We start from the raw sequence: 14,097 nt of genomic DNA on the forward strand, positions 1-14,097 counted from the left end.
GCAATGTAATTGTCCATGTTCTTCATGACCATTTGTTGTGGGTCGAGGCCCCAAGCCCATTCGAGTTGCATCTTCAGCGCAGGGGAAATGTCGTTAGCCACGAACAGGTGAGCTTTGAGTGGTGTATCTGGGTTGTAGGCTTTTGTTATCGGGCATAGGTGTCGCGAAGGAACCGTAGATCCAGTGGTCATGGCCGTTGGTGTCTAACAAGCTTTGTTTGCGCAAGTTGGTTGCTTGTGGATATCCATACACTTTGTCTCTGATCAAGCCCAGCAACTGAGGGGGAAAAAACCATCTGTACAGTATACGTAAAGAGGGCAGCCAAGAAGAGGTGTGATGCACCAGAAGAGTAGCAGCAAAGCTAGACCATTCGATCGTGTATCGTCGGGTAACTGCTGTTCACGGAGAACTTCACCATCAACTGAAGAACATCATTTCTCGTTTTTGTTTCCGGTTTTACGTCGTTTGGATCCTCCGCCCGCGTAGCGTCTTTTCTTTCCTTTATGGCCCGATATCAGACTAGAGACTTTCGAGTAAAAACTAGCCAGGGTTGTGCGACCAAGTCGGAGAGCGCTTCGAGCACTTCTGCGATGCCAAGGGCAGCCCGTACGACGACGACGACGATGCCTCGTCAATGCATCCTGATCCTTCATAGTTTGTATTTTGTCCGCGAATCCCGATAGGGATTGGATCTTCGACCGTGTTTTCCATAATTCTACGTGTCCGCCCATGAACTATGAACAAAATTACTACAGCACTGAAAACGTTCACCGAATGGAGATGACATACCGACCATTGGAACGCCTCCAAAAACGTCTTTGCGTGTGAGATATCAAATAGCTGTAGACTTTCCGATTTAGATATAAGGGTGAGTAACCCGCGCATATCTCTCCAAGCCCAAATGAGCGTAAGGGTCTCTATGTGTAGCCGCTTAAGGGGACGGGAGACTTTGTACACGTAAAAATATGCATCCTGCGCTGAGCAACATGAGCACGATTACCTACGACTTGAATGAGCAAGCGTGACATACCCCAATACGCCAGAAAGGCCATGAGATAGGTGAAAGAAAGGCCACGAGTTACGAGCTTCGGAGACACAATGAATATAAACGTCGGAAGGCCAACCAAGAGGCATAAAACCGCTGAGAAGTAAAAGAGACAATTGTAAAAGCGACGCATTCTCTTCGGGTTCAGGTCCTGTATGACGACGCGTAAGCACAAGGAACGAGTGCCGTAACAATGTTTTTACTAACATTTTCCAGTTTCTTCATTACGCTCTCTAGCATCTGCGTCTCGCGCTTGATTGTCAGACTCGCTGTTTTGCATCGACTCCGAAGACTAGCCCTAGAAACCGCGCCATCTGAGTCGATTTCTCTAAGGATGTCACCAATAAGGCCATAGCAGGTATCAGTGAGATGCTGCTCAGAGTCAAGGATAGTGTCGGCAGTACACAGGACTCTCGGGATATGCGAGCGGGCGACACTGTATACAGCCAGAGGTTAGCTGAAAATAAACCAGCGGTTCCAAACCTCCTACTCACGGCCAGATGAGAATCTCCCAACAGGAGGGTAGCAAGAGAGCATCAATCAACTCGATAGCCGCAGATGAAAACGTCTCGGCAGCATGATACGAGGCTAGAGGAGTTCCGCGGTGGAGAGCAACCCACAAAAAATCAAGACAGAATTCGGGAATGGTGTGACTCAATTCCGTGATGAATAGATAGAAGGCACCCCTGTGGGAATGTCCTTTAGAATTGTAATTCGACATTTGGGTGAATGCTTGGCGGTGTCAGGCCTCGGTAGACTCGCTCGACGCTGGTCCAAGTGACGGTCTGAACCTCGAAGCGCTTGATCACGTGGTGACGTATACCAAAGTTCCCGCTACCTTGGTAGTGGGTCTCTGCAGAACACTAATGGCACCACTTTTTGCGGTAGATTCGGTGAATCTAATCTACTTTCATGCCCTCCTGAGTCATCTGTTCAAAGTGGAGTTTGTTATAGTCATGGGTTTCTATTTTTTTTCTCGTATTTATGTTCGGTTTATTTTCACTTCAGTTTTTCTTCAGTTCTCGTGGTCGCCATGTCCTTGTATTCTCATACATGTATCACTGTTGTTCTTGAACGCGTGATCAGACGTCTTTTACATATTCGGTGACATCACGTTTTTCTTTGCTACGCACCATGATGATCCCGACTAACTGCTGCCGCTTAAGAGGTGTATATTTCGACACGTCTATGTCTGATAAAGTCGTAGGAGATCCGTGCATCAAAACCGTCACCCCAGGTTCTCTCTTATGAATAGAACCTGAGGTCGAAGAAGGCGGATACGCTTCGAGATAATCCAAAGAGTCCATTCATTCTCTTGGGTACAGCTTCATTTTGCACAGGATGGACGGGTAAGGAAAGCGAGAGGGTCATAAACAGAATAATTGAGAGGGCTAGTTGAAAGACGGGTAACATATCAGAGAAATATTGGACAAAACCAGTTCTTGCAGCTTCTAAGGTCGGCTCGTGAGTGTGGCCAGCACTTGAGATCGTGGAGATGTGAAAGTAACATTGACATTGAGTCGGTACATACTTTATTAGACAAATTATCACATCAAGTGTGTTATATTCCACACGGCTCGTTACGAACCGCCATACATAGTATACCTGTATAAAAAATTATAACCCTAATAAAACCCGATCCTTGTAACAGCAATTAGATACCGAAAATAGCAGAATAGATCATCACAAGCAACGTTAGATAAAGATAAATGCGACCGGGCATCGCAGTGTATGCGTTTATGATACAGTGCTTGAGAGGAAAAAAGACGTGTAATGATCGTGATGTGCATGTCAGAATGCGCTCTCCTTATGACTGATAAACAGCAATGTAGTTGAGGGCCCACCAGGCGTCTAAAAGGTATTATCAACATCAATACGACGAATCACTAGAATGATTGAAAGGCATACAATTGAAGTTGGTAGGATCCGCAACTGCGTCCGCACATGTTCCGGGACAAGACCCGCCATAGGCAGCACCGGCCCAGTCTCCGCAAAGTGTGGTATCAATAGTGAGGCTGTGATCGTAGAAGTGATCAGAGATACTGCATGATGTGGAGGGGAAGAAAGCGCTAGGAGTCGACCAAGATGATGGATCCGGCGACTGAGATGTGATGTCAGCGGGTATCTCGTCGCGAGAAAAGAACCAGATGGAGATGCCCTCATCCGCAAGGAGATGTGCGTAGACGCCTCCCGTAACAACGTTGAAGTAGTGGCCATATGAGCGGGTATCAGTTTCTTGGAACGCACAGCCGGAGTTATCCCCGTTACCGGGAGTGCACGTTATACTCAATACCCTGCCAGAGGCGACTTTGGTGCTGGTCAAGGAGCAGCCACTACCGGTATGAAGGGTGTATTGGTTAAGATCCTGCTGATTGACGCCCTCGATGACATCGATTCCACCTATAAACAATTTTCGGTCAGTACGAGCCAGTCAACTAATTATAACCTGCTTACCAGCGTTAGGCCAATCAGGACCTACAGACCTGGAAATAAAGGTTAAAGAGGCATTCAAAATGGACAAAAGATGTAATTACCAGTAAGCGGGCCATACGCTACATCCGCGCGGCATGTGATATATGTCCGCAATGAAAAGGCCACTGCTGTACTGAGTCTTCGAGCTGATACGAACTCTACAATCGTCGGTTAGCGCCCATAGAGATGATAGCGTAGTGAAGATATTCTCACGATGCCCGGTTTTGGCCCGACTTTAATGTGGTAGTATTATCGACCTTAAGGATGGTAGTACCGTCATCCTGAATATAGGCAAGGCCTTTGGACATAGCGTCCTCCTTGGTCTGATAATCAACGAGGCCGTTAGTTGGATCGGACCACGAAAAAAAGTCCCATTCGCTGCGAAGAAAAAAACATAAGCGAGCTGTTTTTGTGATAAAGATAGAATGCCTTACTCTAGAAATGATTGCCCCTGATACATGTCCTTCAAAGTATAAGTAGCTTTGCGAACGTGGGGATGCTGATGCAGCGCGGTTGGGGTTCCTGCGATGTTGGCGCGAGACACGGATCATGCCCGAGGGCGCTGGAAAAAATCGACAAAGCGAGGATGGAGAGCGCGGCGAAGGAATGCATTGTTGCTGAGGGAGAGCTTTTTAAAAAATGAAAGTCGAAAGTGATAACGAAGATCAGATGCCAGCTGGACCGTATAAAAAGGAGCAGTGTGAAAATGAAGGACGGGGAAGGGCTATATGGGCGGGGTGGGGGGGCCAAGGAGCACAAGCTGATGTGGGCCTGTGAGCCCTGTTATACGGAGGAGCCATTGATCTTGATCGATTGATCTTTCGAAACAAATTTGGGAGAAGGAGTGGGTGGTAGGAACTCGGAAATTATTTGGCTTCCGTACATGTAATGGTCGCCTGTTTGGGCAACGACGTCGGTCCTGTCAACTTGTTTTGTTTGCAATCACATCCGCTTCGAGGTCCTCCTCAAGCACAAATCTGGGCCAGTTCACTGTCAGTCAGTGCAGATGCCACAGCAATGCATGATGATGATGAAATCCCGTTTCAAGTATTCACGCCCTTTAGGGCGTATGTATACATCTGGTGACTAGTATCACTACTTGGGTTGCCTGGTCATGGTATGTGTCTGGGGCTGGTGCTACGGTATCTACTTGTATAGTGCTTGTAATGTAACTGGTGGGGTAATTAATCTGTATGTGAAGAGTGAGGGTGTGCGAGAGAGAGTGACGTCTTGAGCGTTGCGTTCTTGGGTGAGATGGAATTGGTGGTCGCCGTCGGGCGATCTGCAGGCAGAGAGCCTGGGTGGCTGCGGCAGTATTGGGGGGGGGGATCGCATGCCATCATTGGCGTTTTGAAAGCACTACAGGGTGTTGGTACGTTAGTACTCAGCTTGAATAGAGGGGGGGAAAGTAGGCTGTCCTCCATGTTGGAGGACAGCCTATGAGAATTCGACAATGGGCTTCATTCTTCTGTAATAGTCTAATGGCCATTCACGGGATCACCAAAGATTGGTGATTTATTGTATATCCTATTAAAGAACATCAATGTAGCGCATGCAGGATTATGAAAACAATCATCAGGTACAACGAGTTGAGGTTTCCGCAAGGACGAATGAATCAGCTTTCTTTTCCATAGATTCCGAGTATTACGTCTCCTACGAAAAGGTTTCTTGTTCGTGAGATGATTTACTAGGAAACCGCGCGACTTTCTGAAGATGGGGGGGGGGGGCACTTGTTGGTAGCCACGTCCGAAAGCGCGAGTCGTCACGCATAATCGACCGTTGATCTATCTTCGGAAGGCGACAGACGGATTGGAGAGAGCATGAGGCACTGGAAGGCAACTAAGGCACCGGCAAGGTTCAACCTCGCTTGGAGAGTCTAATCCACAAAGCAGAGATATGCAGTAGATACGTGCGGATACTTGCGGTCGTCATAGGTATAGATTTAACAGACAAGCGACATTCTAAACCGCCCAAGTTCGGTCTCAGAATGACCAATGTGTAGGCACTTGAATTGCCGAGGCCAAAACAGTCCAAGTCAATATTCCAGTAACCAGAGGTCGTCCTAATACATGGCGCCTCTTGCAACTCCGGGTCCCAGGATGGGCCATGAAAGGGCCTCGATACCGTTGAGGTACCGGGCTCGTGGTAACCTTAGGTACTTGTCCACCAAGGACCCACTTATCCCCTGAGGATCGACCTCACATAATTTCATTTACCTCCCCTTGACCGACAGAAACTGTCGAGAAAGGGTCGAGTCACTATCGGATGAAGGGTTTAACGTAAACACCCAAGTAAGAATAAGTGAAAAAGACCTCGACTGACCTGAGCCAACATGTTTTGATGCAATCTTTCACCGACCGCATGTGAGAAACTGTATTCCGCACGGCACTGATATTGTACGCGGAAACACAATCATGACTGCTTTCTATCATGTCGCGTTCGTTTGGAGTCCCACTCCTTTCTCTATTGAAGCCATTCGTGCTCGCGACCCCCATCCGTCCATACATCCCAGCCGTCACGTATTTGCAGCCAAGTGGACACAGGATTCACCAGAAGGAACATTTCAAATTTGCCGAATATTGTAGATGGTTGTCGCTGCGGAAGTATCTGAGAGACAACAAAGAGAATGATGGCAAAGAGGACGCCAATGTCGAAACCCCACAAAATCTGATGGGCGTTATGGTATCCGAGGGCATATCTGCGTAAATTTGAACAAGTAAAGTACAAAATCACTATGACGGCACCAGATACTCACCTGCAGTACGTGACAAGAAGAGCTCAACCACCAATGGCAGAATAGACCACGAGGCGCCATGCAAAATCGAGGAAGGTATAACCGGTTGTCCCGAATTGGTGTTGGAAATAGAGATGGCAGATCAGAAATGTCGCAAAGTAGCCCATGTATTGACTGTGAGAGGATGGAAATCCGTATCCGTTACCTACACCCTGAAATATGTCACGAATGTGCACATAAAACTGATTTCTGACGGGACACACCGATAGAGCCTGAAGCTGAAGCGCTGAAGACCTATGCTCCTTTACGGCCTGTTTCATCAACCAACTGAAGGCCTCGCAGGCAAACTGCCCCGCCCACGCCCACATCACTATAATGACATATTCCCGGGTTTGTACTGCCAACGAAGCATATGCTGGCTGGAAGGATGTTGATCAGTGATGGCCCAACACCGGTACTGTAACACACACACCATGAGAAGAATAGGGCTCAGTGTCACTAGGGCCAGCCCAAGAGAGAGCAGGGAAGAATCATCGTCTGCAAGGACGTGTTCTCATCAGCGGTTCACATGGCAGGAGAAGCCGTACAGAGAACGTGCGTCAAGTCCAGTGATGCCTGCGGACCACGATGGTAGGCCTTTATCCCGAGCTGTGGTAAAATCAAGAAGATATTCGACTGTGATAGCGACAATCACGTAGTGCACGATGAGGGCGACCGTGACGACGGGGACAGCCCTGAGCCAGGACACCGCTGTAACCTGGCAAGCCGCTTTATAGATGCTCGCGGAACTCGTAACTGTGTATAAAGCCTGGTACCCAGGACAGGGGGTATACTGGTAGGGTTCGGAAGTTTTTGTGGGTCCCAAGGGCCTTTGAGTTTGGTCATAAATTGAGGATATATGTATTTCAAGATATCTAGAGTGCATATAAAGGTGTCAATCCCTGGAGAAGGCGAGAAAACGCGCTGATTTTAACGGTAAAATGGCAGAGCGACGAGATTTCCTCCCTATAAAATTTCAAGCGGAGTCTCAAAATGGCCAACTTTTGGACCCTACCAGTCAGTATAACCTGCCCCGGGTTCCAGGGGTCCAGGCGCCCACAAAGTAAAGTAGGCTGGTTTCATCTGATGACGGGATCTTCGTCTAGCAAGATTTACATCCAGAGACGGCTCGATCCCGACCGCAAAAGATTTACTTATGCAATTGATTTGGTGAAAATCACACATAAGGATTCATAAAGCTACAAAACGCGTGATAGACGAAGCAAAGCAGTATTCACGGATCAGAAATAGAGCAAATAATCTACCTCAATAAACTTTCAGCAAACATCCCATCTTCCTCGTTCCAGCCAAGCGTGTCAGGAGCGATCCCAAATTGCCTGAGCATCAAACCCACAGTATTCTCGGGCTTGCCCTCCTCCTCGCCTCCTGTATCCCCATCCTCGCCATGCGACTCTACACCTTGCATCTGGTCTTCGTCTTCTTCACCCTCTTTCTTTTGGGGCTCGTCCCATCCCCAGCTATTTTCAGTCTTGAGTCGCTTCTGATCCCCCTTGTCTTCCCATCCCCAGCTGTCTTCAAACCCTCGTTTTGTTTTCGGTCTGTCCCAAGTATTGCCCCAGCCACCAGCTTCGTTTGTTCCATTATCCTTCACCAAGTCCCAGAGTTCCCAAGCGACCTCTCTCGCGGCCTCTGTCCATCGTTTGGCCAATGACTCCAACAGTTCCTCCTCCCCGTCCTTCTTAACCTTCACGGCCCTCCTGAGAATCTGTACTTGACGTTCGAGCGATTGGATGGTCGGGGTCATCCGAACTGACGGTATGACGTTTGAAGAAGCTGCGGCCGAGAGCGGAGACTTGAACTGAGCAGCTGCGCGAACAGTTCGATGCTTCTTCTTCGGATCGTTCAGTACATGTTCGACTGACTTGACTTCGGAGCGCACGATCGTCTTGACTGCGGAGAAAGAAGGCTTAGTAACAGCAGGAAGAGGGCTAACGGGATGATCGTTCTCCTTTTTGATCAACGGAGAGCGGAAGGGTGTTGAAAACTTCTTGCGTTGTTGTAAATGCGACATGACTGTTGGTCTCTTCGGACCTGGCGCTAGGGTAGCATGGCTCTTCACATGAGACGGAGCCTCCGGCAGCTGAGGTGCGGGTGCGATGTCATCAAGAACATGTGTTTCTTGCGTTGGGAATTCTGGGACCGCATCCAACTCTTGAGTTACTTCGGCTGTCGCCTAGAGTCTTGTCAGAACTATGAAGATGGATGACAACATAAACCAACATGAGAAGTGGAAGTACCCTGAGAAGGCGGACTATCCTTGATCTCAGTCTCCGAGGAAGTATGGGAAAATTGGTCACCCAGAAGGTAAGTGTCAGGTTTTTCGACAGAGGGCTGCTTCAGGTCAGGAAAAATATTCGCCAAAGGGAAAGACGGCATACCTTAGTATCCTCTTGAACAGTCTGCAAAGGACTTGAGGACGGAAAAGGAGAAGACACAAGAGGAACCGGAGACGACGAAGGAGGCAACACGTCGGATGCATCCAATTCAATAGTGTTTACTTCATCCCATGGCCGCTCACTGGAATTCAAAGAAATGAGTTGGGACTGATCATCGTAGTCATAGTCGATCTCCAGCTGTAGTTGGTATCAATATCGTTTAAAAATACTCTGCAATTACTTACTGTCCGTTTATTCGCTTCTGATTCATCAGGATAAGGTTCAGTAATTGCGGAAGACTGAGAGGATAGAGGCGGTGAAGATGAAAAGATTTTATTTGGACTGGAGCATGGTGGAGACGAATAAAGAGCTTCATCGGCCGGAGAAAATTGGATGAGATCTACGTCGCAGTCAGCTCTCTCGGGGAGGATTGAACTTGAGGTGAGCGAGTTTGAGTCGTCATGAGCTATATCAAGTCCAGGTTCATCAGCGGAGTGAAAGTTATAGCGAGAGTTTTGGGAAGCATTCTGGGTAGACTCTGCAACGAGTTCTCGATCAGGGCTACATTGACGTCCAACGTAATTAGACTGCAGAGAATCCTCCTGTAGTGGCGCAGATAAGTTGTCAGGATAGGTGTCTGGCTGTATCTGTTCGTTATTCATGACTGGATCCAGCGTATTGAGGTTCGGTATATCGCTTGTAGAAAGTACTGCCAGAGGTTCACCATTGAGAGCAGGATCGTAAAGTTGATTATATGCGCCTTGGCTGTGTTCGATGAGTTCGGTATCAGTAGAAACAATAGCAGGGATGCAAGCATTCTGAGGGAAAGAAGCAGTATCAGGAGGAAGATATTCGTATTCGTCTTTAGGATCTGTCGGTAAAGTATCGCCATCCAGGTCATATCCGGAAGAGTCGAAACCACCAGAATAGTTGGTGTCCGAAGGAGAGCAAGATATATTGTCTTGAACCGCCTGAGCAGACCGAAATTGAGCATGCAGGGACAGTGACAGTGAAGCAACTCACAGGTGGGGTTACGTCGCACTCCACGACAGCCACGACACGGTCGCCACATCCCGGCGTAACATAGTTATTCGGAGTGTCCGGCAACGTTGCGGCTTGCATACTTGACGAAGATTCCTGGGTATATGCGCGTCAAAAGCAAATCACGGTGCGCAAAAATATGTCTCATACCTGTGATGGGCTAATGTCGCCAAAGCAGAGTCCAGAGAAGAGAGAGGACGCCATTTAAAGGGCAACAGTAGGGGATGAGCGCGATGGTGGCCGTTGCAGTCAAAGTTGTGACGCCCAGGTCAAATATTTGACAGGTCCCCAAATGGACTCGCAAGTCTCCTATACTCCCTTTCTTTCGACATCATCGTAGCCGCCGTTCACCATGATAACGGGCTGGCCTCGAAAGTCTCACGACCACGGCAATCCAGGCCAGGGTTCACCACCGACGACAGTCGGGGAATCCCGCAGCAATGACAGCGAGAGTAATAACCGAGGGACTTCCCCGGATCCAACGCGTCGACGGTCATCGAGTGATTCTGCAACACCAAAACAGACGCCAGTACCGCCGAGCCTGCGCATTTTATCGTCATCAGCGTCTGGGGTTCAGCCGGAATCAGGCCGGAGTCATCTTTTCTCCCTGTCGGATGCGCCGAGTTCGTTATCCTCATCGTCGCGCAAGCTTGGCCTATTCACAGATAAGTTGTCGCACTTGGCTGGGCATCATCACCACGGACATGGTCATTCGGTGATGCCGAAGCCTAGTTCCTTGAATCCAGCCCTTTTATTACACCCTCACGGTCGAAATCCTGAACCAGTCGGGTCTCCAACTTCGCCTACTTTTCCTCCGTCGCCCACAATGTCGAATCCGAACAAGGTTCATACATCGCCTTCAAAGGTGATCATCACACTTCTAAGTTGGGAAGCCAACAATTGATACCTTCTGCTTCCAGGCTTCCTACGGGCGCACTTACGACTCCAAACTTGTTACTCGCGAAATGCATCGTCTAGGAAATCTTGCTCACCTTCCCTCCGGTATACCTGCCCTCTCGCAGGCACCCTCCGTCAGCTCTCTCTCTCTCCCAGCACCGGGTTCAATGGCACAAGCCAGCATGGCCTCTACATCAGGCTCAGATCCGTGGGGCACCTTGCATGTCCATATCCTGCCACTCTTCAACGGTGAACCACTGAGGATACCTATGTGAGTTGACCTGCACATGCCACTGTCATCCGATCTGACCAAGTCAGAGAGAACCTAAATATGCTAGTGAAGGCTCACATAGCGACGGCCGCATCATCACCTTCGAAGGCGCTCGCCACACTGGAGCACGACACTTCAGAGCTTATTGGGTCAGGAATGCGAACCCTGAACGCCAAACTAGCTGAGAAAGAAGATGATAAACTCGTCGGACGCATTGTCGAAATATGGGGATTCTTCTGGGATCAGGTCTTGCCTTATGTTGAAGGGGTATGTCCGACCAAATCGGTTTACTACCTTTCCACTAATGTACCCCGCAGGCGTTGCTCCCTCTCCAGACTGACCCTCTTCTCTCTTCGCTCTACCGCACGCCCAAGCGTCCATCTTCACCAAGTCGCCAGAATAACAAAGGCTCGATATCGACATCTCTCGGCACCTCTTTGCAACTCTCCACGCAACACATAGACGTCCGAGCCGTCGCTCTTCGATCGTTTCGCGATAAAGTTATCTTGCCACTAGCTCCGCGACTGAAGGCACGACTTTCTATGGTAAATAGACAAGATAATTTCCAAGAAACCGCTGGTTATCAGCAACCTCGACTACAACAAATGTTCGTTGCTATGTTGATTGCTTACTTCCATTGTAGCTGATCAGATTGTGATTACAGGCTACTCGTGCTTACATCGCAGAGCCGATATCGAACACCTACATTCTCTCTTACAGCCCAACCTCCCCAGCCGTCCACAGGAGAAGCCGCAGTACTAGAACTCCTCAGGATTCTCCGCTCCCCAAGCCCCCAATTTGATGGTCGCCAAACTGTAAAGACTTCTACAGGTAGAGCCAGAGCGCCTAGTTTCCTGTCTGGTGGTCTCCCGCGTGATCGGCGAGGCCGGATAGCTCAGAAGCAAAAAGGTGCGAACCTCCCCAACTTAGTCAGCAACACGCTTTCGGCTGGAAACGATGGTGATTCTTCTGGAGGTGAAACGCCCCGAATAGGAAGTGGAGGGACGTTGGTTGATACTGAACGGGAGAGAGAGCGAGAGAAGGAAAGGGAATTCCTAGAAGCGTTGAGGTCCGTGCCATTCATCTTCATGCTGATCACTTGTGCTAACGTATGACACCTGTAGAAGCCCAGATCCTGAGAGTAGCAATGCGAGAGCAAGTGTTGGAGGATGGGGCCTTGGTATAGGACATGAGGATAGTGGTAAGATTGAAGAGGAGGAGGACGAACCGTTGGATTGGGACCAGGCGCAAGTACGTTGACCGTTCCCTTTTCGTGACAAGCACTTATGTTAATTTCAGGCTGTCGTGGAACGCATGGTTGGTATGAATTCGTCGACGCCAGAGTCGGCTACAAGAAAACGAATGGCATGAGTAGATATGAAGAAATTTCTTGAGTTTATACTTATATTAGTATAGTTATAATCGGCATGTTCAATTGTATAATAACATATCATATTCCATCCTTTCCAGATCCTTGACCTGACCGACCACAAGATGGTTGCTACTACGCGATGAGCAACATCTATTGCAGTAACGTGGTGCGACTTTGGTCATTTGTCGTCTTGCATGAATAGTCATTATGCAATCTGGAGGGTAACATGATAGGCCGCTGATCAGTGTAGGACTGAAACTCGACCTTGGGTGTGCTGAACAGGTCGATCAAAGGTTAACGTTTGTGAATATTAACGTGTATCTATTAGAATACGATATGTTTATTTACCTCGCGGAGACCGAGTTACGACTCTGAGTGACCGGTCATTCAGTCTGCACGAAATAGCAAGTGTGCTGTAAACAGTTTGCCACTCAATGACACCAGACGGTTCGATGTATTGATTCCTGTTGAACATTCCGTAAACTTTCAATCGACTTGGAGATTCTGAGAGAAGTGGCAGGTTGAAAGATACATTTGTTTAGTAACATATAGCGTTATATGTCGAGGCATTGAGCAAAACAAGAGAGCAAAGGTATAAGTCATCAGAAACATGAAGGAGAAACAACAGTGAAAGTGAGGAAGCGCGCGCGGGTGGCACTTTGTAATCCTGGTACTGACTCGTGGATGGCTTATGTCGACTTGGCACGCGACGCAGTAGTCGATTCTTCATAGCGCGCCTTTAGGACTAGGAGCAGGCGATGAGGGTGCTGACGCCTGGCCTGTAGGGACGGAACAAAAAGAGATGGAAATAGCAGCCTTTAGTAACAGTGATTCTTCGAGAGTTCAGCCATCCCTTTGCACCACTTGTAAATTTCCCCCAGAGCCATCGACCTTGGGACCACTAACGATGACCTCCTCTTAGCAGTTCTTCGTCTGATGTATTAGCATCCATATCATCATCGTCATCATAATAGGTCTCGAACTCGATACCCTTATATCTCCTCCGGAACCAGGCTGGAGGATCGACGTCGTTCGCAGATATTTGAGCGAAGAGATGACACGCTACCGAAAGGAACCAGTGACCAGGTCGGTTCCTAGTGGGAAATAACCATTGATGGGCAGTGATGGCCGCAAACAACGGATGTACGTGGGATACGACGATGCGAAACTGCTTGAGCTGCTCGAGTGCTTCAGGATCCATAGGGTCTCCAGATAAGGGGTTGATGGCATTTTCGTAGTCGAGACTGATTTGTTCCTGCTGCAGGAGATACTGATCACGAATAGCTTCCCCTGCGGGGGTCATGGGTACGAAAAGGTAACGGAACGATGTCTCTGGCATGTACTGCAGAAAGGTCAGAAGAAAGCAATGGTGAATAACGCAGATACGAACCTCCGTGAATATCATTTGGCGGGCGCTTGATGAATTTTGCACCTGAATTACGAGTATGATAGACCCTATTAGTGTTATAAGGAAGTGAGAAATAATTGAGCATCTTGTTCAACGTTGTTATCGTTGGGACGAGAGCAAAGTCTCCGTTGATGGAATTTTCACATGTCTGGACGGTCTGGAAAATATGATCGTTAAAAGTTGTATTGAAGATGGTGACTATGACATACATGCAATGCAGTTGTCGATGCTCTTGATGGTCATTTTGTGTGGTTGAAAGCCCCAAGCCCATTCAAGATGCATCTTCACCGCAGGAGATATATCGTCGGCAACTAACATATGAGCATCGAATCGGAGGTCGGTATTGCGGCATTTAGGTTATAGGACATAGGAGCCGTGAAGGGACGTTGGCAGTCATGGCGGTCAGTGTCTGACAGGTTTGT

The 14,097-nt window shown here is 48.5% G+C and overlaps 6 protein-coding genes across 6 annotated transcripts; 1 reads left to right on the forward strand and 5 right to left on the reverse strand.

The window, feature by feature from the left end:
* Nucleotides 1–160: 160 nt before the first annotated feature.
* On the reverse strand, nt 161–1,837 carry EV420DRAFT_437141 (uncharacterized protein). Its single transcript, XM_060482117.1, has 5 exons — nt 1,540–1,837; nt 1,253–1,481; nt 1,031–1,196; nt 790–977; nt 161–734 (listed from the first exon to the last, which is right to left on the reverse strand). The coding sequence occupies exons 1-5, from the start codon at nt 1,764–1,766 to the stop codon at nt 432–434; spliced, it is 1,113 nt and encodes a 370-aa protein (XP_060338233.1). The 5' UTR covers nt 1,767–1,837; the 3' UTR covers nt 161–431.
* A 743-nt stretch (nt 1,838–2,580) lies between these two features.
* On the reverse strand, nt 2,581–3,929 carry EV420DRAFT_1502102 (glycoside hydrolase family 16 protein). Its single transcript, XM_060471101.1, has 5 exons — nt 3,731–3,929; nt 3,580–3,675; nt 3,500–3,528; nt 2,954–3,445; nt 2,581–2,896 (listed from the first exon to the last, which is right to left on the reverse strand). The coding sequence occupies exons 1-5, from the start codon at nt 3,823–3,825 to the stop codon at nt 2,853–2,855; spliced, it is 756 nt and encodes a 251-aa protein (XP_060338234.1). The 5' UTR covers nt 3,826–3,929; the 3' UTR covers nt 2,581–2,852.
* Nucleotides 3,930–5,980: 2,051 nt separating this feature from the next.
* EV420DRAFT_1259352 (uncharacterized protein) lies at nt 5,981–6,789 on the reverse strand (the record flags this gene model as incomplete). Its single annotated transcript, XM_060466951.1, has 4 exons — nt 5,981–6,249; nt 6,304–6,463; nt 6,515–6,666; nt 6,720–6,789. Coding segments are annotated over 4 exons (651 nt in total), but the record flags the coding sequence as incomplete, so codon positions are not given.
* Nucleotides 6,790–7,430: 641 nt separating this feature from the next.
* Nucleotides 7,431–10,049, reverse strand: EV420DRAFT_437245 (uncharacterized protein). The gene is made up of 6 exons (XM_060482121.1): nt 9,878–10,049; nt 9,710–9,823; nt 8,932–9,657; nt 8,690–8,878; nt 8,532–8,642; nt 7,431–8,484 (listed from the first exon to the last, which is right to left on the reverse strand). Exons 1-6 carry the CDS (start codon nt 9,929–9,931, stop codon nt 7,552–7,554), a joined length of 2,127 nt encoding a protein of 708 aa, XP_060338236.1. The 5' UTR covers nt 9,932–10,049; the 3' UTR covers nt 7,431–7,551.
* On the forward strand, nt 9,878–12,467 carry EV420DRAFT_437209 (HbrB-like-domain-containing protein). The gene is made up of 7 exons (XM_060482119.1): nt 9,878–10,592; nt 10,648–10,895; nt 10,943–11,162; nt 11,213–11,502; nt 11,560–11,964; nt 12,020–12,146; nt 12,195–12,467. The coding sequence occupies exons 1-7, from the start codon at nt 10,080–10,082 to the stop codon at nt 12,264–12,266; spliced, it is 1,875 nt and encodes a 624-aa protein (XP_060338237.1). The 5' UTR covers nt 9,878–10,079; the 3' UTR covers nt 12,267–12,467.
* Nucleotides 12,468–13,082: 615 nt separating this feature from the next.
* Nucleotides 13,083–14,096, reverse strand: EV420DRAFT_437202 (uncharacterized protein). Its single transcript, XM_060482118.1, has 3 exons — nt 13,885–14,096; nt 13,700–13,832; nt 13,083–13,599 (listed from the first exon to the last, which is right to left on the reverse strand). The coding sequence occupies exons 2-3, from the start codon at nt 13,758–13,760 to the stop codon at nt 13,169–13,171; spliced, it is 492 nt and encodes a 163-aa protein (XP_060338238.1). The 5' UTR covers nt 13,761–13,832; nt 13,885–14,096; the 3' UTR covers nt 13,083–13,168.
* Nucleotide 14,097: the final 1 nt, after the last annotated feature.

This window comes from Desarmillaria tabescens (assembly GCF_030435595.1).
Source record: "Desarmillaria tabescens strain CCBAS 213 chromosome Unknown EV420scaffold_2, whole genome shotgun sequence".
Taxonomy (NCBI): domain Eukaryota; kingdom Fungi; phylum Basidiomycota; class Agaricomycetes; order Agaricales; family Physalacriaceae; genus Desarmillaria; species Desarmillaria tabescens.

Coding starts and splice junctions, on each gene's coding strand:
- EV420DRAFT_437245 (XM_060482121.1), bottom strand. CDS start 9,931: ATGGCGTCCTCTCTCTTCTCTGGACTCTGCTTTGGCGACATTAGCCCA. Junction 9,658..9,709: donor AGTGCGACGTAACCCCACCT/GTGAGTTGCTTC, acceptor CGGTCTGCTCAG/GCGGTTCAAGACAATATATC. Junction 8,879..8,931: donor CAGAAGCGAATAAACGGACA/GTAAGTAATTGC, acceptor CTACAGCTGGAG/ATCGACTATGACTACGATGA.
- EV420DRAFT_437209 (XM_060482119.1), top strand. CDS start 10,080: ATGATAACGGGCTGGCCTCGAAAGTCTCACGACCACGGCAATCCAGGC. Junction 10,593..10,647: donor TTCATACATCGCCTTCAAAG/GTGATCATCACA, acceptor TTCTGCTTCCAG/GCTTCCTACGGGCGCACTTA. Junction 11,163..11,212: donor TCTTGCCTTATGTTGAAGGG/GTATGTCCGACC, acceptor TGTACCCCGCAG/GCGTTGCTCCCTCTCCAGAC.
- EV420DRAFT_437141 (XM_060482117.1), bottom strand. CDS start 1,766: ATGTCGAATTACAATTCTAAAGGACATTCCCACAGGGGTGCCTTCTAT. Junction 978..1,030: donor GGCCTTTCTGGCGTATTGGG/GTATGTCACGCT, acceptor CATGTTGCTCAG/CGCAGGATGCATATTTTTAC. Junction 735..789: donor TGGAGGCGTTCCAATGGTCG/GTATGTCATCTC, acceptor TTTTGTTCATAG/TTCATGGGCGGACACGTAGA.
- EV420DRAFT_1502102 (XM_060471101.1), bottom strand. CDS start 3,825: ATGTCCAAAGGCCTTGCCTATATTCAGGATGACGGTACTACCATCCTT. Junction 3,529..3,579: donor AGCGTATGGCCCGCTTACTG/GTAATTACATCT, acceptor CTTTATTTCCAG/GTCTGTAGGTCCTGATTGGC. Junction 3,446..3,499: donor TCCTGATTGGCCTAACGCTG/GTAAGCAGGTTA, acceptor AATTGTTTATAG/GTGGAATCGATGTCATCGAG.
- EV420DRAFT_437202 (XM_060482118.1), bottom strand. CDS start 13,760: ATGCTCAATTATTTCTCACTTCCTTATAACACTAATAGGGTCTATCAT. Junction 13,600..13,699: donor CTATCATACTCGTAATTCAG/GTGCAAAATTCA, acceptor AGTACATGCCAG/AGACATCGTTCCGTTACCTT.